This window comes from Sprattus sprattus (assembly GCF_963457725.1).
Source record: "Sprattus sprattus genome assembly, chromosome: 2".
In the NCBI taxonomy this organism is placed as follows: domain Eukaryota; kingdom Metazoa; phylum Chordata; class Actinopteri; order Clupeiformes; family Clupeidae; genus Sprattus; species Sprattus sprattus.
The window spans coordinates 33060204-33087080 of record NC_137921.1 but is presented as its reverse complement, the minus strand read 5'-3'; the positions used below and the strand labels follow the sequence as shown (position 1 = coordinate 33087080).

General features: G+C 41.5%; 2 protein-coding genes across 3 annotated transcripts; both read right to left on the bottom strand.

Annotated features, from left to right (window-relative positions):
* Nucleotides 1-754: 754 nt before the first annotated feature.
* ncl (nucleolin) lies at nucleotides 755-7399 on the bottom strand. Of its 2 annotated transcripts, none has more exons than XM_080832561.1 (17): nucleotides 7265-7399; nucleotides 5961-6059; nucleotides 5733-5838; nucleotides 5554-5652; nucleotides 5013-5111; nucleotides 4787-4894; nucleotides 4452-4589; nucleotides 4287-4370; nucleotides 3985-4108; nucleotides 3720-3856; nucleotides 3507-3633; nucleotides 3136-3269; nucleotides 2800-2938; nucleotides 2559-2698; nucleotides 2253-2379; nucleotides 1690-1970; nucleotides 755-1373 (listed from the first exon to the last, which is right to left on the bottom strand). In XM_080832561.1, the coding sequence occupies exons 1-17, from the start codon at nucleotides 7280-7282 to the stop codon at nucleotides 1309-1311; spliced, it is 2025 nt and encodes a 674-aa protein (XP_080688687.1). In that variant the 5' UTR covers nucleotides 7283-7399; the 3' UTR covers nucleotides 755-1308. The 2 variants fall into 2 exon arrangements, with proteins under 2 accessions (XP_080688687.1, XP_080688688.1); XM_080832562.1 differs by having other exon boundaries at nucleotides 2800-2933; nucleotides 3137-3269.
* Nucleotides 7400-24724: 17325 nt separating this feature from the next.
* b3gnt7 (UDP-GlcNAc:betaGal beta-1,3-N-acetylglucosaminyltransferase 7) lies at nucleotides 24725-25960 on the bottom strand (the record flags this gene model as incomplete). Its single annotated transcript, XM_080832563.1, has 1 exon — nucleotides 24725-25960. One exon carries the CDS (start codon nucleotides 25958-25960, stop codon nucleotides 24725-24727), a length of 1236 nt encoding a protein of 411 aa, XP_080688689.1.
* Nucleotides 25961-26877: the final 917 nt, after the last annotated feature.

The following is a 26877-nucleotide window of genomic DNA, read 5'->3' as shown; positions in this document are numbered from 1 at the left end:
ACAAATCCAATGCTGACAGTTGAGCTTTTACAGAAGCTGGTCAAATAACAAATACAATTAGCCAGCATATGGAAAAATAGCAGTCAAAAGCAATAAACTATTTATGAAATAAAGGCATTAGTCAGGTGTACTAACCAACTAAATGAACTTCTTTTACACAGATCACAATAAAAAAATTAAGAAAAGTTGCTGCTAGTATACCAAGAAATAATCAGTTAGGTAAATGTCCCTGGGCTCCTTAACTGTGAAGGACAGACACCACCGCTAGTCATCAATTACATCGATTAGAATGGGCTCCTGTAGTGTTGGAGCCTTGTAAGTCACCACCTAGAGCCAGATCATGATCCTAAGAACTTCCCTGTGCCCCGCTTTCCTATATTGGCATCTTTGCCTTACTCACATAGGGGTCTTCTATGTCAAAATATAGCTGTCTGACAAATGACTTGAGATGAGTGACTGAGTTTTATCCTAAAAGCAAAAATGTATACTTGCCCTAGCAGATAATAACTGGCAAAGTTAGAAAAGCGCCAAAAACCACTGGAACACCGACTGCAGATTGATTGTTTAACAACCCTTTAAGTACAATTAGATACAATACAGTTGTGTCTTGTGTTAAACTTATTTAGCCTTCCTTTGCCTGGTCAATACTAGTAGAAATTGATTCATGGCCAGCTACAAAAACCACATCCTTCTTGAAATTGTGATGCTGTTGATACAAAAAAGGTGAAAGTTTGAAGAGAAAAGGAGACAGGACTAGATAAAAATCATAACTTTAGTTTTTATTTAAGTTTTACATTTGTGAAAATCTTTTAGTTTACTTAAAGATTAGCCAATAGGCTACACAAACCGCTAGCAAAATACCTCCCTCCAAATGCCTTGGAGGAAACAAAACAACGGTACCACCTCATAATTATATCAACACAAAACATTACACATTTTTCCAGATTCTAAATGCCCAAAACAAACTGGGCTAATTTAATTCTCAATATGTTTTGCACATTTACAAGTAAAATAATAACTAAAAGGGAAAAACACAAAATAAAAATGACTTAAGAAAAAAATAAAAGGAACAAAATAAAAGGATATTGTACAGCAAGACGATGCACAGAGATGGAGAGCTTTTCTGAATTCATTCTCTACTCAGAAAGGGGGAGAGGGCGTAGGATGGGTGTCGGGTGAATATTGGGCCATTACAGTTCAACAGATGACACTTCTTGGAATGTCCAAAAGGCTCCGTCAGCATAAATGTGGTGATGAAAACAGAGTCCATTCAAAACTGACAAAAACATAGAAAAAGGACTTCGATGCTTAATCATCAAATTTAATCTTCTTTCCCTGTGGCTTCCCGAATCCTCCACCACCACCTCGTCCACCTAAACAGGAGTGGGAGAAATTAGCATACAATGTATTGCTTTGCCTATGCATGGTACATTTTCCATTAATAGGCAAAAGATGATTGCCTCCAGCAACTTCAGTAAAAAAAAAAAAAAAAAAAAACACTTTAGGTATTTCAGAATCTCTTTGCCAGAATTCACCAAGAGTGCCCGGGGCTACAGTCAATTTATGAGCTTGTTGCCAAACCATCTCAATGGTGAGACGAACATTTTGACCTATTGGACACACCTGTCATTACTCATAAAGTCTGACCTACACCACAACACAATGAAGAGCATGCTTTCGAGTACCCACCTCCTCCTCGTCCACCACCGAAACCTCTTCCTCCTCCTCCTCCTCGTCCTCCTCCGAAACCTCTTCCGCCCCCTCGTCCTCCTCCGAAACCTCTTCCACCGCCTCGTCCTCCTCCGAAGCCACGGCCACCCCCTCTGCCACCTCCTCGCCCACCGAAGCCTCCTTCACCCTTGGGCCTGGCATAGTCCAGAGTGATCTTAGTGCCGTCGATCTCGCCACTGTTCATGGCTTCCTTGGCAGCTTTGCAATCATCTTCAGATTCAAAATCAACAAAACCGAATCTATGAGAGAATAGGAGAAAAGACAAATGTTACTTTGTGTGTAATCTCAAATATCCTAAGACTTCAGATTCATTACTGTAACTATTAAATGTGCAGTTGTCTCACAACAAGATTTGGGCAACCCCCTCTAGAAGGGAGACGCCCGTTCATCTGTGAGTTTCTCTACTTCTCGTGCGAATCCATACACCGTCACTGAATGGACAGAGAGGAGCTCATGAGAAGACCACAGGGCACTCTGTGCTCCAACACTGCACAGGTTCGAGTAAAGCTGTGATGCATTACCCCTTTGATGATCCCGTATCGCGGTCTGTGACGACTCTTGCTGTGACTGCTCCCTCAAAGGACTCCATCAACGACTCTTCGGTTGTGTCCTCTGACAGACCTTTCACAATAAGGGTCTTTGTGGGACCTGCACAGCAACAAACAGCTTTTAAAACATTCATTCATACAGACTCATAGGTGGCAAAACCATAATTTTCACCTCAAAACCCCAGTGGGTTTCACTGTAGAAATGTTTTAATCTCAAATTCTTATCCCTGCATACTGCACAAGTGTACATATATAGGAATGCATATCAGAGAAACTTACCGCTTTTGACAAACTCTGGCTTCGTTCTGCTTTGTTGACTGAATTCTAATCTAATGGTCCTCCCCTCCACCTCTGTGTTGTTCAAAGTGTCCATTGCCTCTTGGGCTTCAGCTTCGCCCTCAAATTCCACAAAAGCAAATCTGAGGAGAAAGAGAACAATTTTATTATTGACATTATTACACGTTCATACTTAGGTATATACAATCACAAATCGGAGGAAACAACCATTTCCATCACCTACCCTTTAGCTCTGCCGTTGTTCTGTGGTACTCTGATAGAAACTGCCTTTTCAAATACACTCTGAAGAGTCTCCTCTGTTGCGCTGTAGGCCAGGTTATTGACTACCAGAGTTTTACCGGCACCACCACCACCACCACCACCTGGCAAAAGAACAAGATCAGTCAGAACCTGTAGACACGGTCCAAAATACAGACATTTGGAAAAGGACCAAATCAGTACTTGACTATCTGATATTTCCATCATTGTGAGTAGGAAGTGAAAGTTTCATCATTTCAGGTCCATGTCTGAACTGAACAAATGCCGCATGTAGAACAGGTTAGTGGGACGAAGTGCATACCTTGTGCTTTGCCCTGCTTACTCTTGTCGCCGATGAAATCCAGCATAATGGAGCGGCCTTGGACTTCTGCGCCTTGGGATTCCTCCATCACCTTCTCAGCTATTGCTTCTGACGTGAACTCGATGAAAGCAATTCTATTGACAAAAAAAGGTCAGTCACCAATTAAAAAAAAAAAAAAAAAAAAAAAAAAGGTACAGGATATTTCTGAAGATACTGCAAAACAGAATTATAATAGCAAGCCTGATCAGGAAGTTCACGTTGACATCACACATGTCAGTATTAAGTCCCTTAGTCGTCATCATATAAGGCTGCCCTGCATAGGTAAAACTAAACACAAATCTCCAAAGATGCTTGTGGTAATCGTGCCATACCCTCTGTTTTGTCCATTCTGGCCTTGGGGTATCCTAATGGCAACTGCCTGGTCAAACACCTCCTTCAAGTCTTCTTGCGAGCACCCATATGAAATGTTTTTCACGAACAGCGTCTTTGAATCTCTATCTGTAAGGAAAAACACAACTTGGTTTTAGCACCTCATGTTTGAGCTACCTGGCATCAGGTAATGCACTGTGGACAGAAGAACCAACCTTTCTTGTCTCCCTGGGAGTTCTCTTTGCTCTTAGCCCGGTCCAGCTTCACTTCCATGCCCAGTAGTTTCTTTCCATTGAGCTCCATTGCTTTCACCAATTCTTCCTCCGTAGCAAAGTCAACATAGCCAAATTTCCTGAAGATTGAAGAACATTAGTTAGACTGTTCAAAACACCAGACCTACTGAGGCTTGAAATAAAAATGTTAACTATAACATCAAGACCATTTCCCCCCTAAAACTGGTCTACAACCCATTTGACTCACTTTGATCCACCAAGACGCACATCCTGAATCTCAAGACCGCCTTTAGCGAAGAACTTAGTCATGGCTTCCTTGAGTTCATCAAAGTCTTTATTGGAGTTCAAATTCCCAACAAACAGTTTAAAACCTGAAAAACAGTTTGCCAACATGTTAGTAATTTTGCCTAAGATACTGCAAAACAGAATTATAATAGTAAGCCTGATCAGGAAGTTTACGTTGACATCACACATATCAGTATTAAGTCCCTTAGTCGTCATCATATAAGGCTGCCCTGCATAGGTAACACTATACAACGCAATTCTCACCTTCTCCATCTCCTTCAGATTTGGCCTTTTTAGCTGGTGGGGCTTCTTTCTTGGCTGCTGCTTTCCTTTTGGCAGGTGCAGCAGCTAGTGAGAAGTACAGGTTTAGAAACTGATTTGAACCATTACTTTAAGGGCATGAAAACAGCTGCGCAGAGTTCAAGCTACCTTCTTCCTCGTCATCATCGTCCTCGTCCTCATCATCGTCGTCGTCATCCTCCTCTGACTCCTCCTTAGCTTTCACCATACCAGCTTTCTTTGCTGCCGCTGCAGGGGTCGTGTCCATTTCTTCCTCCTCGTCTGAATCTGTGGATACGGTAAAGTTTAAGGGCTTCATCGTAAGTGAAGGAGCATGCAGGGAACTAGATTCTAATTAAGTCCCCCACAGCAGCTGCCTGTACCAATTGATATTGCCCAGATAAGCACAAAGGCAATCTGATCCTATTTTGTTATGAAACATGTTAGAGCTAAGAGCCATTCAAATACAAAAAACTATTACATACCATCCTCGTCGTCATCATCTTCGGACTCTTCCTTTGCAGTGGCTGCCTTGGCAGCAGCCTTGGCAGGAGTTGCCTTTTTAGGGGGTGGGGCTTCTTCCTCTGATTCATCTAAAGTTGTTCCAGAGAGGATAATTATTATACTACGACTAATAGTTATAAGAACAACCCTTTCATAATAAGCTTACACACAAACACAATATTCTGTTGTAAATGCGGAATACTGTACCATCATCATCATCCTCCTCATCATCATCATCAGACTCTTCTGCTTTCTTGGCTGGAGCAGCTTTAGCAGGTGTCTTCTTGGGTGGGGGTGCTTCTTCCTCTGTTGAAATATTTAGCATTTACTCACACTCTATTTGACAATTACCCACACCAAGACATGAGGTATTAAGACAATATTTGATTCCTTGAAAAATCAGCTTCATAACAGTCTACACTTGAGACCATGGCAGTAAGGACCAGATTAATACTTCCTAGGATTCTCAAAAAATATCAGATAATACAAGCGTTTTTAAGTCTAGTTCAGAGAGTTCCACTACATTCGCTTAAAAATCAAGTATTAAGCAGGTAGATAGAAATATGTTGACTGTCAAACTAAAAAACCTCAAAGAAATTAAAAGATAAGTTGACTACTTACAAAAGTGTACATAAGCAAAATATTCTAATAAAATGGGCAATCTACTGTTCAATTAGGTTTCATCCCATTAGGTGAAGGGTGTGTCGAAGTAGTAGCATTGTAATCAAGTTTTCAGTTTTGTACATACCAGATTCATCATCGTCATCCTCCTCATCATCATCAGACTCCTGTTTTGCAGCTGGAACTTTGGCAGGTGTGGCTGCTTTTTTAGGAGGTGCTTCTTCTTCTGTAGATGAAGTTTGTTAATAACAATCAAACAAACTCACAAGCCTACTGTAGCCAATTTAAACTAAAATAAAATGTTACCTGAATCATCGTCATCTTCGCTGCTACTTTCCTCCTTAGCAGCCTTGCCGTTTTTTACTGCCTTAACTGGGGTGGCCTTTTTTACCGCAACTTTAGGTGGTGGTGTCTATGGGAAATTTAATTTAACATTGTAAATTCAATAGGCATTATATAACGCAACCACAATACACAGCTAAATAAACTGTTCAAAAATATGCATATACGAATCCATATAAATGAATGACTCACCTCTTCTTCATCTTCACTGTCTTCTTCACTAGACTCTTCAATTTCTTTGGGAGGTGGTGGTGCCTTCTTTTTCGGTGTGGCTGCCTGCTTCTTAGCTGCCTGTGCGGTGGGGAAATTACAAAAGGTCAACATTTAAGAAGCTGAGTGGACTCGTTGGTGGCGTTAGACCCACGTTGATAGCAAAAAAAGTCCCAGATGTTAAAGTCATACGACATGGTTTCGAAGTGTAGCGAAATAAAGATAAAAATCCCCAGATGTTCTGACTCGCCATATACTGTTACAATTGCGAGGTTAGGTGAAATGGCTGATATCAGTATTCCTATAACGTCATGTTAACGTATCATACGGAACTACTACTTCGTTAAGGAGATAGCCAACACGCTAACTCCATGCGACAACCCACGTGGTCGACAATTCCCCGTAGCTAGCTTGATGCTTTGCTAGCCAAATGCACTTTAGCATACTCGCTCGGCAAACTAGTTAACCAGAAAACAAACATGTGAAGGTATTTCAGGTAACTGTGGAAAGTAACGTTTACGTTTAACTCCCTGTGAAATTGTCAAGCCAGTGTAATGCGCCTATGTAAAGACAATCCGTTATGAATAAAATACTTACATTGTCCGGGTTATTGTTATAACCATTCTGTTGAAATAATTTTACAAAAACGTGTCCTACTCCCTACGGGGGCTTGGTAAGCCAAAGCTGGCTAGCTGGACCGCTGCAGGTCTCAACGACGATTAGCCAAGTGACTTTCCGATAAATACTTTTCATACTGACTTAACACCATGACGTCTTAAAATAATTGAGTCGATAACCCTGGTGTGGTTAACGTTACAACACATTAATAAGGTCATGAAAACGTACATTCTACAACCAAAATCAGGCGCACAAACATGTGCTAAAAAAGAACAAACATGGCCATTTTGAGACGAACTGGCCGACCATGCTACGATGGGCACGTTGTAGAACAGTGCGAATGAGAAAAACATGGCTGATCAAATCCTATTAGACTGAAGGCCACATACAACAGTGCTAAATCTCATGAATACATCAATTACAAATACATATGCTTAACTGAATGCGTGTAATTCGTCTCAAATAATGCGAATTGCATTAAAATGGGTCGTTTTTCCCAAAGCAGACGAATTTAATAGTACGTTATAGCAAGCTTACGCTAGTTGGCTAGCAGAACTAGCCACATAGCTACGTTAGCTACCTACGCATGAACTTCGTTCCATTCTCAGCCCTACTGGTAACATGGTCAATAATCCCAATTTACACAAAACAGCAATGCGTATGCTTACCTTTACTAGTTTCACCATGATTATGGTGTTTCTTTGAATCTCAAACGGTTACAATGCAGTGAATTAAAACGTACTATTCTACACGTGGTCGTGCCTACAAACCAAGAACATTAAGAAAGACAGAAGTACAGGAACTGCATGGGTTGGTTTTCTTCTCTGTACTTTACTTGCCACCTCCCCTGCGAACCGTATTCATCCAATCACAAGACATATATCTTATTATGTACACACTGCCCGCCTCCTCAAACGCCCTGTCGTCCAATGAAACGCAGGTAATTTACATAGCACTCACGGTGCAGGGACATGAAAGTAGGTTGGGTTGCAACAATGGAGGAAGGAGAGAGTAACCATGTTTTCTGGAAACATGTGGTGTGTATTTTTAAAAACGTTAGAAGAATTAACAAAAACGATCACTTGATCTAAACACGTGTTGAAATGAGAGACAAACGCATATGTGGGTCATCTAAGCAATGCGTTTTCAAAACCATCCATACAAAACCATCCAACACACGGTTAAAGCATTTTAAACAATATTACATGGTGCAGAATTGAACAGGCGGTTTCGATTCGTGTCCCACGAGTTAACATATGAAGCTTGCCTATCCATCATAAGGGGAGAGTGGACCGTTTTTTACTCATGTCGACCTAAAGCAAAGGCAACATCAGATATAAATAAATCGAATGCATAGGCTACTGCTTAAAGTGTGCTTTAAACTGAATCATTGTTTAGTTGTGTGCTTAGCCTACTTGAAATTGACAAGTTGACGCATGTTAGGGGTAAGATGATACAGCTGATATTGCGCCATCTGAGAAAACCACTTTATTAACCTGATTTTATTTGTAATTCCAAATATAGTCATTGACAATACCCAAATAATGGTGTAGCTACAACTAGTTTGTCTACAGTTCTTAAACCTGAAGATGGCCAAGTAGCCTATCTAGGATTAAAGACATGGATGTCTTAAAATGAATGAAACCTCTATTCTTTTGTTTTTCGTTTTTCACAAGTAGTGTTGACTCTCAACTGTATGTTTTCATAACTGCAAACTTCTTAGGCTTAAACATAATATAAACACATGTCACATATTGTTCGGAATTTCTATTTAATCGCTTACTTTGTAGCCAATGACATAAAACTCTAAATGTCACATAGCCTATGGAAAACAACATTGATGCTTTTACGTCAGCATATCTGATATAACTTTTTTTGTGTGTGTCAAAAATATGATTAGCCTACCACTTCATCCACATGTTGCTTTCTATCACAGCAACTACATTAACGGTCAAATGACAACAATTGTGCATGTGTGTATTGCTCAGAGACACATGGTGGCTCATCTTACCACATTCTCCTGTATCAGGGTTTTGGAGCTCCTCGTGGTTAGGAACATAGACATCCTATACGTCTATGGTTAGGAACACATGGGTTCTTTAAAACTTGATCACACAGTGGCCTACAATAAGGCGACATTTTGTGAATTAGAACGACATATCTTGATACATTCTCTGAACAGGCAATTACGTTCCTCATTTCCTGTTTATTAAGTGCTTACCGATTAGCAGTGCTTAGTACTCAAAAATAAAACTAGTGACCAGGGGAGGCAAAGCAGACATCTTAATCCACAACATCATCTATTCCGACCCCTTGTGGTTTCGTGCAGGAGACTGCAATGTACAGAAACCCTATAGACATGAGAAACCCCCTACGGCGTCAGCCATTATCTTGCTAGGAGCGCGGCAACAGTGTAAAACGCAATTACTTCCAATATTACTCGAAACAAAACCGCAGGCGATTGGAGGGTGAAGGCATATTTTTAATAGTTGGTTAACATGGATTATTTTAAGAGAGTATAAATGGCGTTATTACGGCAGTCTGTGATAAAGTGGGCGTGGTGCTTTACAGGTAACACGCTCCGGTTGAGGGGGGGTTAGATGTAATTGGCCTTGGGGTCAACCAAACAAAAGATAGATGGGTGTGACTAAATTATTTTTAAAAGCTGAACACGCCATTCATACAGGTTTTTTTTAGAGTAGAATGTGAGCTCATTCATGGACATCTTCTTCTGTTGAAAGCTTAGAGCCTTTCAATAAACAAAACCGCAGATGCGTGTTTGGCCTTCTCCTCTTCTGATTGGAAAATATGGAATGAGTTGCACTTTTCTCTGCATTTATGGAAGTAACTTCTCAACCTGATTCTCAGAAATGAGGTAGCATTGGATTTCTTGGATCAAGCCGAGTGCTATGATCAATCGTATTGGATTTTCTGCAGTATTAGAAACATTTCACAGGCCACAAATTCTGTGGGAAGTCAACTTTTCAGCCTTATTGTTCTGGCTGCCAAATAATTTGTCTTTTTCATCCAAATTTCTGATTTTCAGACCAAGTCTCACAATTTTTTTCAGATTTATTTTATTATTTTGAAAACCATTTATCTGTTACAGCGAATTGAAGTCAGCAGCAAAGCCATAGGTGTAGATCTACTTTTTTTGTTCCGATCTTTAGTGTTGAACTGCTTTGCTGCTAATATCAGCTTCACTGACATGTTGTAAATTAGGCTACTCTTTAATTTACAAATACGAAAAACAACTTACAGGTAGAGTTAAGGTGCTGCATAAACATGAAACAACTGTTGCACATGCTCGCGAAGCTCGCATCGATGCAGACCTGCTGTTGGATGTTTTTTAAAGCCATTTCCACTCCCCGTTCCCCTGTGCTGTTACCTTGTCGTGGTGCGTCTCTGTGACCCGGATAGCTATACCGACGGGGGCTAGCCCCCAGCAGGTACAACCATGTCGGACAGGTATTCCAGGTAGAGTCCAGACAAAAAACAGCACCTGGTCCTCCAGGTTGGGGGTTGGGCGTGGGGTCAACAACCCCACCCTGTAAAAAGACATACTGTTACGAATACTACTACCACAGACCTCGCAGTAGACCCTAAGCCAACCTATTGGCAGTATGACCGCCCCTGATGAAAGCCTCCAGCAGGAAGTCAGGAGCGCGATAGGTAGCCTACTGGGGCCCAAAACTACCATCCCCCTGGGTGCATGTAATGTCCGCACTATGTTCGAGACATCCAAAACAGCCCAAGTCATGAATGAAATGAGAAGATGCAGGCTGGACATCCTGGGAATAAGCGAATGCCGATGGACCGACCCCATGATGAGCGATGGCACAGTTATCCTGCACTCATAGTCTCAAAGGAGAAGGTCAACACCTTGCTGGACTGGGAACCCCTCGGCGACAGGCTTATCAGAGCCCGCTTTAACTCCATGCACTGCAAGCTCACCGTCATTCAGTGCTATGCACCAACTAATGACGTGAGGCAGGAGGAAAAAGACCAGTGGTATGAGGAGCAGTGGCGGACCTACCATTAAGGCGAACTAGGCAACTGCCTTAGGCCCCCACCCAGCAGAAAGCCCTCGACGAGATGCCCACCCAGGCACCGATGGGCCGATGGGATTGACTAAGTCTATAGACAACCGGCCCTCCCGCAGATGTTGTCGGTCGCGACAGTTTTCCTTGCTTCACAGATTACATTATATACCTCTAAGGATAAACAATTGGAATCACTGTCTGCAAATTATACTACTCCTAGTGACCTGTATTCACACTCATGGTTACTATTTTCTTTACTAATCTAATCTCCTCCGTCAGTCTTACTATGTTTATTTGTTGTTAAATATCAATCACTCTAGCCTAATACTTGCGTGTCTCGCTCGTAGACACCTTTAACAACCCTACACACACACACACACATAATCACACACCCAGCATGCAACACTACCATTACCACTGATGTTTACACCCCATCGTATGTTCTGTTCTGTTCATTTCTACAATAAAGTTCAAACCAGTGGCGACGGACCTTAAGGGCGATTGTGGCGACGAACTGCCTTCAGGAAAAGGAGTTTTTTTTTCTCTGTCGGAAATTACCAAATGTCGAATCAGGCAACAGTCACGCAACAGTTGTGCTTCAGAAGACGGCGTCCCTATTTGGGGCTAAATGGAAATAGCCCCAGATCTCTCTCACTCTAATGTTAAATCCATTCTCTTTCATAAAAGAGGGCTCTCAATGCATTTTCCATGGCTTCCGGGAGGGCTCGCCATGCTCCAGTCTTTCGTCATAAGTATAAGGACGTATGTGTTTAAAAAAAACGGTCAAGGCATATTCTGTCAAGATGTCTAACATTCAGTGCAACAACTGGAGTCACTCCTTGAAAGAAACTCATGTTTAGTCGGCGTACTAATTAAGTTAGGACTTCCTACACCAAATGTATCGATTCAACAGGTTTCTACAAAGGGTGGAATCCTACATCCAAACGAAAGAAAATCATGGCTAGCACGCTGTGAAGTGGCTAACGCGGTCTGTATTCCTTTATTTGTAGGCTTCCACTGTCACTTTTCATAGGTTGTACAGTGTGAATGTTCGCTTTTTGCCTTAACACTGAGTTATTTTCTTTGTGAAGACTTATTTAGCTTTTGTTAGCCAATACTTTCGAGATCAGTCAATAAATATAGAGGTTTTGACTTATATGTTGCCCCCTTCTTTACGTTGTTACTGGACATATTTTATGTGTCCTGTAGCTATGTTGCATCATACAACATTTGAGACATGTGGATAATGAAAAAGTGGGATAATTTAATGTGGAGCCAAATCATGTTTGCTTATGAAGGCTCCTGAATGCAACTTACTTCCATATAACTAGCTACTGTAGCTATGTAGGTAGAGGGGAAATATTTTGATTGTGTGCTGCCATCTACTATACAAAAAGGTATTGCTGTATGAGTTAATCAGCCTACAAAAAAATTGATATTGCTTAATGTAGGATACTAGCCCAGAGTTAAGCATATTCATCTAGCAAACTATACCTACCTTGGAGTGTTACAATAGCCAGTATCATTTTATTCCATGTGTCCATCCAGGCAAATTTGTGGATACAAATGTTATTAAAAAACATATATAAATGTTATTTCTTTGTAATCATCCAAAATTATGTTAAGTGTATGGGTATTTTGCATACATTGAGTGGGCAACGCGCCGTATATTAAGTGGGCTGCTCTGACAGACAACTCCCGGGCCACTTTTTCCCCCCAGTTGGCCCCTGCTTTGAGGTGGCCCTTTTTTTTTTGCATTAAAAGGACGGATGAAGAGGGCCCCTGGCTATGTTCGCCTTAGGCCCCCAAATGACTAGGTCCGCCACTGATGAGGAGCTACAACAGGCAGTCTCTAAAGTTCCCTAGCATGACATGCTAGTGATGATGGGTGACATCAATGCCAAGGTGGGAGCTGATAACACAGACTGTGAGAGAGCTATGGGGAAGCAGGGGTGAGGTGTGATGAACGACAATGGTGAGCGTCTTGTTGACTTCTGATCAACAACTATGTCATCGGTGGCACCATCTTTCCACACAAAACAATCCACAAACTCACATGGAAGTCACCTGACGGTTCCACCACCAACCAGATCTATCACATCTTGATCAACGGAAACTGGCGCGGGTCTCTCCAAGATGTTTGAGTTTACCGTGGAGCCGATGCCAACAGCGACCACTACCTCGTAACAGACATTATCAAGCTGAAACTAAGGAAAGCGGAAAAACAGAGTCAACATAGGAAACATCTTGATGTAGCCAAACTAAGATGCCCTAAGACAAACAAAGAGTTCTGCCTGGAACTGAGGAACCGCCTCAGTGTTCTGGCCAACCCTGCGGACGAAAACTTGGATACCCAAGATAAGTGGGAGAACATCAAAAAGTCCTACGTAGGGGCAGCCACCAAAGTCTTGGGCTATAGAAAGAGGGGTGCAGGTCCATGAGCAGGTCCAGAAACCCTACAAGGAAAAGGATAAAGAGGTAAAGAAGAGTGCGAGGAGTGACAAAAGGGCCTTTGTTGAGGATTTGGCAGAGAAAGCTGAACGTGCAGCTGTGCGGGGTGAGTTGAGTACAATGTATAAGATTACAAAGCAACTCACAGGCAATTACACCAGCCAGCCGGCACCTGTCTTAGACAAGCAAGGCAACACCCTCACCACTGAGAGTGACCAGATCGCAAGATGTGTTGAGCATTTCTGCGAGGTACTCAACTGCCCAGAGCCAGACAATCCTGCCAACCCTCCACCAGCAGAAACTGTCCTTGACATCAATACCAGCCCCCCAAGTAAAGAAGAGGACAAACTCCCCATCAAAGCCTTGAAGAATGGGGAAGCCGCCGGCAAAGACTGTTCATGCAGAGATGCTGAAAGCTGACCTTAACACCTTGGTCAATGTGCTTACTGATCTCTTTAATTCATCTGGGAGAGGGAAGTAATACCCCAAGACTGGGACAAGAGCCTGATTGTCAAACTCCCCAAGAAAGGAAACTTCCAAAACTGTGACAACTGGAGGGGCATCACCCTGCTGTCAGTACCATCTAAGGCCTTCTGCAGGATCCTACTTGACAGAATTGACGCCGCTACTGACCAGATGCTACGGCAAGAACAGGCAGGGTTCAGGAGAGAAAGGGGCTGCATAGACCAGATCTTTGCTCTGAGGAACATAATTGAGCAGTGCGTAGAATGGAACACTCCCCTGCACATCAACTTCATCGACTTTTGCAAAGCCTTGACAACCTACATCGTGACACCCTATTTAAGTTTGTCAGGGCGTATGGAGTTCCCCCAAAACTGGTCACTCTCATGGGGCTGTTCTACCATCACTTTGAATGCAGTGTCATTGTTAGAGGTGAGCCATCCACATGGTTCACTGTGGAGTCTGGTGTGCGGCAAGGTTGTACTATTTCCCCCATTCTCTTCCTGATCGCCATAGACTGGGTCATGCGGAATACAATTGCAACAGACCCAGGGGTTTCCAGTGGACTTTGTTCTCCCAACTTGAAGACCTAGATTTTGCCGATGATCTTGCAGTCCTTGCACCAAAGCACATCCACCTGCAGGAGAAAACTGACAGACTGAACAAACTTGCCCAACAGGTAGCGCTGAACATAAATGCACCCAAAACTCAAGTGATGTGCATCAATGCCACGCCAGATGTACCAACCACAGTGAACGGGCACGCTCTTGACTTCACATACTTGGGAAGCCTTGTCAGAAAAGACAACTCTGCACAAAAAGACATCAGAGCAAGACTCGGAAAGGCACAGGGGGCTTTTGCTAGGCTATACTCCATCTGGAAGTCTAAGCAATACAGCTTAAGAACAAGGGTCCGACTCTACAACAGTAACGTAAAATCTGTGTTGTTGTACGGCTCGGAGTGCTGGCGAGTAACATCTTACGACATGAAAAAAGTCGAAGCCTTCCACAATGGATGCCTCAGGAAACTCTGCCGAATCTTCTGGCCTGAGAAAATATCCAATGCACATCTATACAAGAAGACTAAGTGCAACAGTGTGGTGCTAGAGATAAAACTCAGCCGATTCAAATGGCTCGGACACGTTCTCAGGATGGACCAGGACCGCATCCCCAAGATCGCCCTGCGATGGACTCCACCTGGGAAAAGGAAGCAGGGCTGGCCCAAGAACACCTGGTGGCGAACAGTGACAGCGGAACTGAAAGAGATGAACCTAACCTTGGGCGAAGCACAGCATGCGGCACAAGACAGGTCCAGATGGAGGCAGATCGTCGAAGCCTTATGTCCCATTAGGGACGAAGAGGATTAAGTAAGTAACTTCCACTCCCCACTAATTGGTTAGGGACTTAATGTGGCTGACCCCCATGTGAACGTGTGAACAGAGTGGAAGTGTATAGGGTCCTCAGGACCCCTTCCTGTGGTTGTGCAAAAAGATTAGATAATTTGACCATCATTGATACATTATTGAAGTGTGTTTTCCCAGTTGCAGCAGGATTTATGGCACAGGACCTAAGGTCGGCAGAGAACATCACCTCCACAATCAAGAAGGCCCAGCAGGGGGGCACTGTAGCTCACACAGTACACTCAAAACAACGATTCTAGCTGGTTGTAAAATGTACACAAATGTCGCAAGCACTTTCTACCCAATTTTGTCAAGTTAGCAAAATGAAAGTGAAAACATCGTGTTAGATTTACTAGGCAGATATTCATTGATTGTGTAATGTTGAAAGAACGCAATGCAGTCAGGCAATTACTCCTTACTACCCAGAATGCCACGCTCCAGCCTTTCGAATCGCAGGAAGACAAGAGGGAGAACAGTTTGCCTGACAGGTAAGGAAATCTCTTCCAATAAATCTTTAAACATCCTCTTATAAAACAAATCAAAACTCTGACCAAACGTGCATTATGGTAATATCATAACCTTGTTTAGCAGCTGCACAAGATATTTTCGATGTTTGATGTGATACAATGTATAGTCTATAGTATCTACTATAGTCGGGCAACACATGGCGAGGTAGCATAGCAGGTGTATTAGCAGGCTCTGGGCCGAAACACTTGTCCACCTTCTCCCCGCAAAGTGTAGGAAAAGCTAAACTACATTCTAGGTTGGGTTGTTTGCTTACAGCCGAGCGGGTGTTTAATAACGTCCTGTATTTAATGTCAAACGTGCCGACTGTGCATTGTTTGCTAGCGAGCTAATTTATTGGATAACATGCCACCAATTCACTTTAAATTCATAGGGAAATGTTCACTCTGAAGCAAAACATGGTTTGCTATTCCCTCTGTCGATTCATGTCAGCTCGGTAGGCTATTCGTTTCCCAGGCAAAGCGCAACAAATCGTAATTTAACATCTACATTGCTCCCTTGTTACAGCGGCTTAATGTAAAGAATAGAGAGATGTCGATAGTTATTTCTTGTATTTCAAATTTGCTCGTTCACACTAACAAAATAGCTAGCTAGCCTGCTAGCTTAGTGTAAACATAGCCCACTACATTACAATATTCCCTTTCATTTACCTCAAGTAAACCTACATTTGAGCAGGTAACAATCGTTAACAACTACAGATAACAGATACAGCCACATTCTGTAACTACCTGTACTTACAATTTCACTCCTTCCACCGTTTACTTTGAGCTAAACTCCATGGCTATAATCCTGGCTGTCTTAAACAAACGTTACTAGGCAGAAACAAATACATTGTAACGCTGGTTGCACAGGTTATGCAGACACAGACCACTATGATTGACTGACACACATTGTTCAAATCATACTGTAGACGCTTTATTAGTATTTCTACATGGGTTTAGTTAATGATCAGGCTATAATGAGACCACATCGGCTATGTTATCACTGACAACCGGGACAATTTCATAGTGGTATGTGTATTTTGTTAGTGTGAACGAGCAAATTTGAAATACAAGAAATAACTATCGACATCTCTCTATTCTTTACATTAATATACCTCTCTAGTATTTCGAAACAATAATATCAGTCCCTACCTATAGAATGTTGTTGTTTATAATCAGTTAATGCGAGTGAATCCTAATTTGACATGATTAAAGTGAATGCACTGGGTGCCTTCCATTTCAGCCCATTATACAATATTTATCATTTGATAATGAAGATTTATTTCAAATGGGCACCCCAAAAAAATTGCCGCGCACTGCACGTGCAAACATGCCTCTCCCCTTGGGGACAAGCCCCCCATATCTTTGATACCTAGAAACGCCTCTGTTGTTGGCAAAATGTATGTTCCTGGCACATGTTCAGGATAAAAAGCGTGTGCGTGCAGGAGCATTATGGGCACTCGCAAAGTGTCCCGGTTTTTGGTCCGGCAAATCTGGTCACCCTATCATACACTCACCCAGCACTCCCGTACTACTGCCTCAATGCGGAAGCGCACGCTGTTTCGGAGCAGTATTTCTCCACGTCTCACAGGGGAGGGAGATGGGAATCGTTGCAGGGGTGTTTGATGTTGTGTTGGTTATGTATGTATGTATGTTTATAATATGGTTGATGTGTGTGGATATGTTAAATGTATGGTTATTGGTGCTTTGGGGAACTTGGTGGTGGGTTTATGTATTCATTAATATATTGTAATATGTATATTATATTATAATGTGGGGAGGGTTACCCCACTGTATTGGTTTGGACCAATTGATGATGATTGGTCCAATTTGGACCAATAGACAGCCTTATTTAAGGTTCCCTCATTCTGCTGCAAAGGGTGGTTGAGGTAGGAGTTACTTACTTGTTCACATGTGAAGTAGAAACTTGGTTGCTATTGCTATTTGCTTTTGCTTATTGAATCGCTGTTATACTAGTATGCTAGTTTGTTTTGAGTACTGTTTAAAATACTGTTTGTTTGTTTTGTTTGTACATATCTTTGGTGTCAGAGCCAAATAAATACAAAGATATATTTTTATAAGAAAATTGCTATCTCCGGCTTGGTGTTTTCCATCCACACCCAAACTCTCAGTTGCCTACGTCCCAAAAATACGTGGGTTGACCGCCCGGTCTCTCGCAGTGCTCTCATGTGTGGGAGTTTATTCCACAGGCACTCAATGATCGCAGGCCTTTTACGAGTTGCTTTGTGGACAGGGAAAGCTTTGAGGAGCTTCAGGGAAATCAGTGGAGTCTGCACTTTGAAACGAAATGTGAATTGAGCCGGCAGCTTCAGCGAGAGCCGTGTTAAATCAATCCACTGCCAGACCATAAAATCAGAGGTTTCTGAACGACGGAGTGGCGTGTGGGGTCAATCCACCTGGCCAATAAATCGGTGTACTATTTTGAAAGTTGCACACCTGCGTAAAGGTTATGGTAAACTGCAATGAATGAGACGCAAAGCTTACTTTTACATCTACATGTAGGCTCACCTAACCAAGTAAACAAGGGAGTGGTCTGTTAAAAAATGTTTTAAAAATTAGTCATTTTGAAATATCATATTGAACCTAAAACTATGTGTAATGTAGTAATGTGTGATAAGTGATTTTTTCGTGTTGGCAAGTAGCCGTATAATAAGCGGGATAATGTATAGAACGCCGGTCATTGTCGGGAAAATAAGCCCCTTAAGGATGAAGCAACACCCCTTCGCTTGGCGCCGGGGTGCTGTTCGCCCTGTCGGGGCTTATTTTCCCGACAATGACCTGTATAAGCCCCGACAGGGCGAACAGCACCCCGACGCGAAGCGGAGGGGTGTTGCTTCATCCTGAAGGGGCTTATTTTCCCGACAAGATTTTCTCTGTAGATGTGTAGATGGTCGGGATCGGGGGGAGGGTTAGGGGCATTTGCTTCGGGCCCCGAGCCCCTAGAAACTTACATCACAACATGTGTAAAAAAATGTAGGTATTACTTGAGATCTTGTACGTACTCTATTCTTCCTGAGTTGGTGTGAATACATTTTACATTGAAGACTACTTTCAAGAACAACATATTTGTTGTTTCCAATTTGGATAGCAGATAAACTTGTTCTGACAAAAAAAAAACTGTATGCCATAGTTTTCTACAGGCTTACTGCTGGAAACGGCCTTTCTGTCATATGTGTAGGTAGGTTGCATGACAAGTGGATTGTGCTCATGTGTATTGTTTTTCATCTTTACCTTTGAAAGTTTAGGCTTTGAAATGTTCAGCAGAGATTGCACGTTCTTTGTATTTTAGTTGAGGGAGGAGTGTTGGTGCAGTCATTTTAAGTCTGGGTAAATTGCAATGCAGATGTTTATATGACTGTTCAGTTTTTCAATGTACTCTATATGTAAATTCCATGGAAGATTTAATGGAACTCCTTGAATTTTAGAACCACTAAAACCATCTTAGATGGGCTGCATATCACCATCTTATCCTTATCTTTGCCATTGCTGTTTGCACCTATACCCAGAAGGTGGTGTCCTCGGCAAGGTTACCAAGTATCCTGAAGGTAGTCTATGGCTAAGGAGGACATGATTAAAATCTATGGGAAAGCCACACCATCCCATGAGAACAGAATATTCTCACTCTAATGCTCTTGAAGTCTTGCACTTTTATAATACAAATTCAGTCAAAGATGTCACTGTTCCATATAAATTCTTAGGGAAGTTATATTTAGAGCAGCAGAGGTAAAAACGGGGCAACTATATTTAAGTTATAACACCAGAATCAAATGTGTTTTGGATCACAAACATGCAAAATGTCCCCAGAGGACAACTAGGCCACTGTAGTGATTAAAATCGAAAAAAAACACACTCCACACCACTTGGCCTCGTTCATTGTCTCCAACGCATCCAATTTTTTCCAACCCCAATATCTATACTTACCTGTCCCTGTCAGCAGATGGCAACAAACATATTAAATACTGGTATATTCCCAGTCTTGCAGGAAAAATGATAAGAATTTGTATATTAGAGAGGTTATACTGCAGGTTTTGTAAGGAGTACTGTCTTTAGTCACATAACATAACTGCAGAGGGGTCTATCCAACATTATAAGTGTGCCAGGAAAGGCTGCATCATGGAAATAGTGGTAGTACACATAGTTTATGTTAACACTGTTAATCAGTGTTTTATTTCATTTTCATTGATAAAGTTAGGTGTCTTTTGCTGATTGGATAAGACGCCACAGCATGACTGGAGTTGTAGTTGTAACTTCAGTTATAGCTAGGCTTCTGCTGACATCATGTCAAGACAAGCATGGCTGCTCTGTCATTTGTGGAGCTGTGGTCTGAACAGCTAGCATTGTGTGGGAAGGTTCTGTGGTGAAAGCTGCTAGGAGGGGAGGGGGGTTGGTAGCTAGTCCGAGGTGGGAGAGGAGCGCTAATCTGACAGACACACACAACTGCAGTCATTCCTCTGAACACTGCTGTTTGTTTCTGTGATCAGTGACCAAGATGGTTTAAATGACCTGGTTATTCAAACCAGACAGCTGTAGTTTCTCTTAGACTGCCTCCATTTTCTTCCCGCTCCAACACCAACTTCCCTCGTGCATGTGGTTTAAAAAAGACCATTCTGTGGGTCTGACACTCACTTTAACTTATTTTAATTCATCCTCCCACAGGGCTCTTTTCAACGAGAGTATACAGTTCAGTGTCAGATTACAATGACCCTTTGTTGTGAAACATGGTGTTCCATAGCATATAAGGGTCATAAAAAGTGAGCTTGTGGTGCTCATTCCCACATTTTTGCGAAGAGGTGGCTATTCTCTTGTCCAATCATTGTGTAATATGCCAATTTCAATACTGGGATATGTTCCAGCAATGTGGCCTGATACACCAGTGAGCAGCAAAGAGCAATCTCATCCTGTGTGAACAATGAAGAGTTGTCAGAGAGTCTGTCAAACTGTTTGGGCTGCAAGCGCATCTAATTACATCTGTTGTCTTACAACAAATATGACTTTGTAGGGTCAGACCACATCAACAAAGTGATCATGTGATCAAATACTGTTGCTTTTAGTCCAGTTTTTTTTTTATTGAACCAGGACAGTTTCTTTTAAGTTAATTTTTTTCTGTTCGTTTAACATTTAGTTTGTTTGTCTGTTTTTGTCTCTCTCTCTCTCTCTCTCCCTATGCGTGTATGCGTGTGATGAATTTGATTCAATTAATGAGATCCACTATCAAAGAGAGGACAACAGCCTATTGCTTTTAGCAACAACTTCCCTCGAAAGGGCTTAGTGCAAAGTCAGCCCTTGCAATAACCAAGAACTTGTGGTAGTTCTCACAGTGATGCAATGTTAATCACATCACTGTAGTGAGGACTCACAGCTGACTTGCAGCTGAATAATTGATAGGTGTTGAGTTGACCCTTTGTGCCCCTGTAATTACACCATGGTAAAAACACTCATTGTCCCACTTTCAAAAGCAGACTGCTGTTGTCCGAGAAAATGAGAAGTGTGTTTGATTTCCCAAACCTTTCCTGCCTTTCCATTCATTCTCCAAGTGAACGTGAACATCCAGAGAATAAATACTTCACGTCTCTGTCCTTGGCTCCAGACTGAGCTCCAGTCGTTTCTAAGTGTGTCTCCACTGGATGGGCAATCCAGGAAAGACAGATAGGTGAGAGGAGAATTTCCCAACTTCAAACCAGTTTGTTTTTGTTTGTCAAATCAGGTTGAATTGATTTCCTTCTGTCTATTTGTCCACAGTACTATTTAAATAGGCCTACCCGCTTTGACATCTCTTTCTTAAATAAAATCACATGGTCTAGGCCTTAGATTGTTGTTAAATAGTTGTATTATCTAAAAGGGATAATCATAATCAAATTAATTAGTGCGCACATTTGTTTACATGTAACACTACTTTCATTGGTTCCTAAGACAGCTTATAGATAACAGCTCAAATGCATGATCTTAGAGCTTTGATCTAAGTTTATTAAAGGGTAAGTTTAACATCAAAAGCTTTTCAAATAAGTCTGTAAATGAAGGAGGCCTCTGACTAAACTGTCAAGAAAACAGATGTCATTAAATTGTACCTCACGTGTTGATAAATTGTAGTCACCCTTATGGGTATGTTGTATTCATAAAATGAGGTTAACTTGTTTGTGACATATGCAACATCTTATTACTGTTGTAATGATTTCTATAAAATTATATTATACTGGAATTCATGCAGATTCTAAATATTTGTATATTACTATTTACGTAGTTTGCACACATTTTTCTCAGAGATGAAATGTAATCTATGCCAAACATATTGAGACCTCGAAGGAAGCCTTTATTTGGAAAGATACAGACAAATATGTCAGACTAAATATGCTTCCTGTGTCTTCATATATTTATCATTCATTATAGATTCAGTTCAGATGTCCTATCTTAAAGCAGATTAAAGCATGATCAAGTCAAGTTCAGACAGTCAAAAGGACCTGAGCCTGTTTCCACGACTTCATTTGATAAACTGGCTATCATTAGCTGGGTATCATTACATAAGGCTGGGTATCATAACATAAAGGGACTAGTCCATCCATAATTGAAATAAATAGGCTGTGTCATTGACAGAAGCTCTGTTATTTTCACCGGATCTGTTTGTCTGACATTGTGGTGATGCCGTTGAGGAACCATACTCACCCTTCTTTATGGAGCATGATCAGATAATTTTCATTGGCTCTTATGCAGCCAATTCTGTTAGCCAATATTCTCCATAGCAGGTCTCAATTGTGTGCATGTGTTCGAATGGCCTCAAACCCAGAACTCCTGGAATGTCCTTACTTGCTGTCCTTATGTATGTCCTATCAGGTCCTAGTTCCTTACATGTGCCCTATTAGGTTTAAGTTCAGCAATAGACACATCTATAGACCCAGGCCAATTCCAGTGGGATGTTGTTCCATAGACGTATATCTATCGTCTCTGTCTTGTAAAGTCTTCCGTCTTGAAGGATGCAGTTGAAAAGCAAAGTTTGATGTTTGAAGTAGTCTTTATGACCTCTTGTGAGTGAATGTCTTTGCAAGACCAAATTATATAGTTTTAATAGACCATATTCCTTGGCTGTACAGCAACTTCCCCCAAATAATGGCCTTTATGTGACCAAAACAGTATTTAGCCGCTATCCAGTTTCCACTCAGATGGTTATCTTCATGCCCCCAAAACTCATTAACAATGACAAGAATGTAACTGTTGTGTTTTGACATTCCCTACGGTCTCCTTAGCCCTTCTTAAGGAAGTGACTGGAATGATCTCCATGAGCTATCAGTAAGATGATCAGGAGCTCCAACACCAACACTGAACAGGTTCAAAAGTAAAACTGAAGATCATGGAACTGGTCAAACAACATAAAGTGAAACTATAGCTTGTCAGCATTAGGTTTCTGCTTTGTGTAAACATATAGCTTGAGTTGAGTTCTGTTGTGTGTATACATATAGCCTTAGTTGAGTAAAGTATTTCGGTTGTGTGTATACGAATAGCCTGAATTGAGTAAAGTATTTTTTTTAACACGCCTGTTTTGTTTCTTTATTACCATCTCCCTCACCTTTCATGAATAATAAAAGGATCGATATCCATACTACAAGAACATACAAGAAATAATGTTTATACTTTATAAACATTTATAGGCAATACAAGATATACAATTTATTCATTTTTTTTTTGCATGTAATGAAATTTTTCTAACATCATTGCCATTACATTATCAAACACTGACACTAGTAACGTGTTGTCACCAACGTAATGTCCACCACAGAAGTAGTTGTCACTTTATTTCACTTTCAGTTCTGATGATGTGTACCTGAAATGATTATCCTCTTAATCAGCCATTCTTATTTTTGTATCTCTAATGTGAGATGATTCCTGCTTTTACAGAAGATGCCGTAAATAACTGGAACAGATGTTACGTATTCAGTGAAGTTCCGAAAAGCCTACAAATAAATTCCACAAAAACACTGCAAAGGATGGTCTGTTTTTGTAGTCAAAAATGATAGCTCTGTTTGGAATTAACGTACAGGGGGGTGGTATTCCTCATTCGTGGTTAAGTGACAAACCTAGATAAGTTAACTCAGAGTAACCTCCTAAAAGAAGAGCTTCTGACGTTGTTTTGCTAGGAGAATGAACCAATGGGTGTTCTTTTATTAGAAGGTTTACCACTTACTCTTAAGTTAACGTATCCAGATTTGTTGTTGAAAACCCCCCCCCCAAGAAAAAAAAAAGAAATATAAAAGATTGTGAAATTAAACACTTTGGTAGGTCGATTGGTTGTTAAATTATCATTTACTAGAAATTATTCGATGTTTCTGACTTTCGCTAACAGTCATTTTCATGGTTGTTAAGAACTAACAGACACACAGACAAGTTCATATAATTTATTTACAAACACCATTCTGTTGTATGTACATACCTTTACACCAATATTGTTTCAGGATGAATCACTTTTATATACATCATTTTTATTTATAGGTGACATTGTGTCATTTACACATTAAAACCAACCCCAAACCCTGAATTTTTATATTAATATAACATCACCAGTACCAGCAGTCGATTTTCTTTGTTTCACAGTTTAAAAGCATACCCTCTGCCTGATTCAGCTCAAGTATATCAGCATATCCAAATGTGCACATTTCTACAGTTGAAGATAAAGTATTCTAGACGTCATAATTATATACAAGTATGCCAACTCTACAAAGGGTGCGGATGAAATGGCATCATAGCTTTATGACTAGAAGAGTGATCTCATTTGAAGTGTTACGGTAATCAACATAATTATTGTGAGCTATACTGATAAACAAAACAAGTGTGTATTTAATGCAAATGACCAGCAAAACAAAGTTTAAGACAACATTGGTGAGGTAGATTTTATCCCTGGATCTTCCTTCCTTTGTGGTTCTTCACACCACAAAGATTAATGTAGCCAGATGTCCCTTTAAAAGACCTGCCTGTTTTGCAGATCAAACTGCCATCAATGTCCCTCTGAACAAATGTCAATGAAATATTCCAGGGAGATTTCATGTGCACATAAATACATTCACATCACAAGTTCTTATAACTTACTTGGTCAATGATTCTCCCCCCCCCTCCCTCCTCTTATTTGACAGTACATAAATTAATTTTGTTATGCATGTTCTACATCCAAAAACAGAGTACTTCAACTTGAGTGAACTCAAAATTCATGTCTGTCTCCAATTACGTGGGTCCTGACCGATAAAGTTTATTTGAGAAATGGCCAGGCTATAAGAGTTGTACTTTCTGTGCGCAAACCAGATTGCTGTTGACGAGTTTCCACATATCCATGAGATCTTGGGGAAGCAGCTTGTGTACTACGATCATACTTCTGAAGAAACATGGTTCTCTATTCAGTTTGCTTTTTTTGTTTTTTACAAGTCCAAACGTCTTGAACGCATTGTGCCTGATTGGTACAACTTGAAGAGCTTCTAAACACATGCCTAGGAAAACATCATCAATGGGATACAACTCCAGAGTCTCAGAGACCGAGAACAGCTTTCGGGCAAGAGGGCCATCCATTAAAAATCCACCACCACCGGCATAGGGTGGATAATGCGTCTTGTTGTACAGGGCTTGTGGAATGTAGTATTTGTTATCCTTCTTCCGGATGGGCTTTGCCTTAAAGATGACGTCCCCGGCAAAAATATTTTGAACATCTGAACTAATCTCCAGATACTCTAAAATGTTTTGCACGCTGACAAACACGTCATCGTCTCCCTTGAAGATGTAGCGCACGCCCGGACAGTAGTTGTTGAACCACTTAAGGAAGTGGGTCTCCTTTAGGGTGAGGTTGAAGAAGCTATCCATGAAGTCCCACTGCAGGATGTCCCCATAGATGTGGTCCTCATACTCTAGCAGCTTCTGGTGGTTGGCCTTCTCCGCCTCGTTGGACGGAGCCCCGAGCAGGAAGAGGGTCTTGACCTGTTTGCCATCAATCACCTGCTCCTTGCCCCATGTCTTGCGTATAACTTCCCTGCGATCGTGTTGCGTGATTATGGACTTCACCACCATCAGTAGGTGGATTTCCCCTGAGCACTTCTCCGGGTGGTTTATGGTCATCGGAAAGTAACGGCAGTGCCGGTAAAGCAGGAATTGCTTGAAGGTGGGCTCCAGCCCTGCAAACCACTCGGTGCTGGTGAAGTTGAGGTTGGCACTGCAGTTGGCACTGGTGATGTCCCAGCTCTTGGAGACCCTTTCCTGGGTGATATGGTTGGGCTCCTCCGTGGTGGTGGTGGCCCCCTGCTTGGACTTCATGGGCTTCCAGAAGCGGCTGGCGAGGGCGTAGGGGCCCTTCTTGTGCTGCTCTCCGTCCTCAGGACTCTCCATTCTGGTCTGCCTCTCCAGCTGAAACTGAGGCCCGGTGCTGATGTTGCCCCTCTGAACAACAGTCAGGGTGACCACAGCCAGGAACATCATCAGGCACACCCGCTTGTAAACCCTCCATTTGTCTCTGGAAGCCATCCTACAAAAAGAGGGCAATTAGCATTGTAGAGGGCAGCCGGCACTAGTAAGCATGGTGGTGATGGTGAGGACCGATTTATTTTTATAACTCCTGAAAACCCCTGTCGCTGAAATTGTTATTTCAAGCTCTTTAGGCATCTGTTAGTTTCAACCCTTTTGCCCTATGGATACAAATAGATTACAGAATACAATACATGTTGTCTATATTCTCTATCTTTTCACAGCAAGAAATCCTGAGTATTCTGATCCTACAGGCTTTGCTTTTGTACCTAAAGCCACTTTGATGATGATACCAGACTACTGCTGCAGCTGTATATTGTCAGAAGAACAAAGTGCAAACTTAGCCCATCTGAGATCTCAGGCTGATTTGCAATCATTGACAAGCAACCAAAGGGTTCTAGGTGTCTCGAATATTCATACCACAAAAACTGTTGAGTGAAGTACGTGTTCCTTAAATGTAGTTGATTAGTAATGTGTAGGCCTCCTAGCTTATGAATCAATCTATTTAGCAAGTCCTATACTGCAAAACACAATAGTTAAAGCAGTGTGAATATATAGAAAAACAGAAGTTTGACTCCACCCCTTCATGAAAGACGCGAGAGACCCAACGTTGTTTGGCCAACTTAAAATGTGTTAAAACAAGTAGCATAATGCTAGGTGTAATACAATTAAATTGCACTTGCTGATAATGAACACGTCCATGAGTAGAGTAGGATGTGAACTACATCGATCCACGAGGCTTGTTCTTTTAAGTTAAATAACGGCTCTGGAAAATATCCAGTCCTTGAAAGCGCTCAGGTGCTCAAAATCAAAAACCAAATTACGAGGGGTGAATACCCAAGAAGCGTTAAAAGGCCAGTCATTAATTGATTAATTAACGAATTAGGTGATTAAATGACAATGGTTACGTTTAAATG

Excerpts from the sequence above, each read along its gene's own strand:
- ncl (XM_080832561.1), bottom strand. Across the intron at positions 5,653-5,732 it reads CGAAGATGACGATGATTCAG|AAGAAGAAGCACCTCCTAAA; the intron begins GTAACATTTTAT and ends CTTCATCTACAG. Across the intron at positions 1,374-1,689 it reads CGGTGGTGGACGAGGAGGAG|GTGGACGAGGTGGTGGTGGA; the intron begins GTGGGTACTCGA and ends ACTCCTGTTTAG.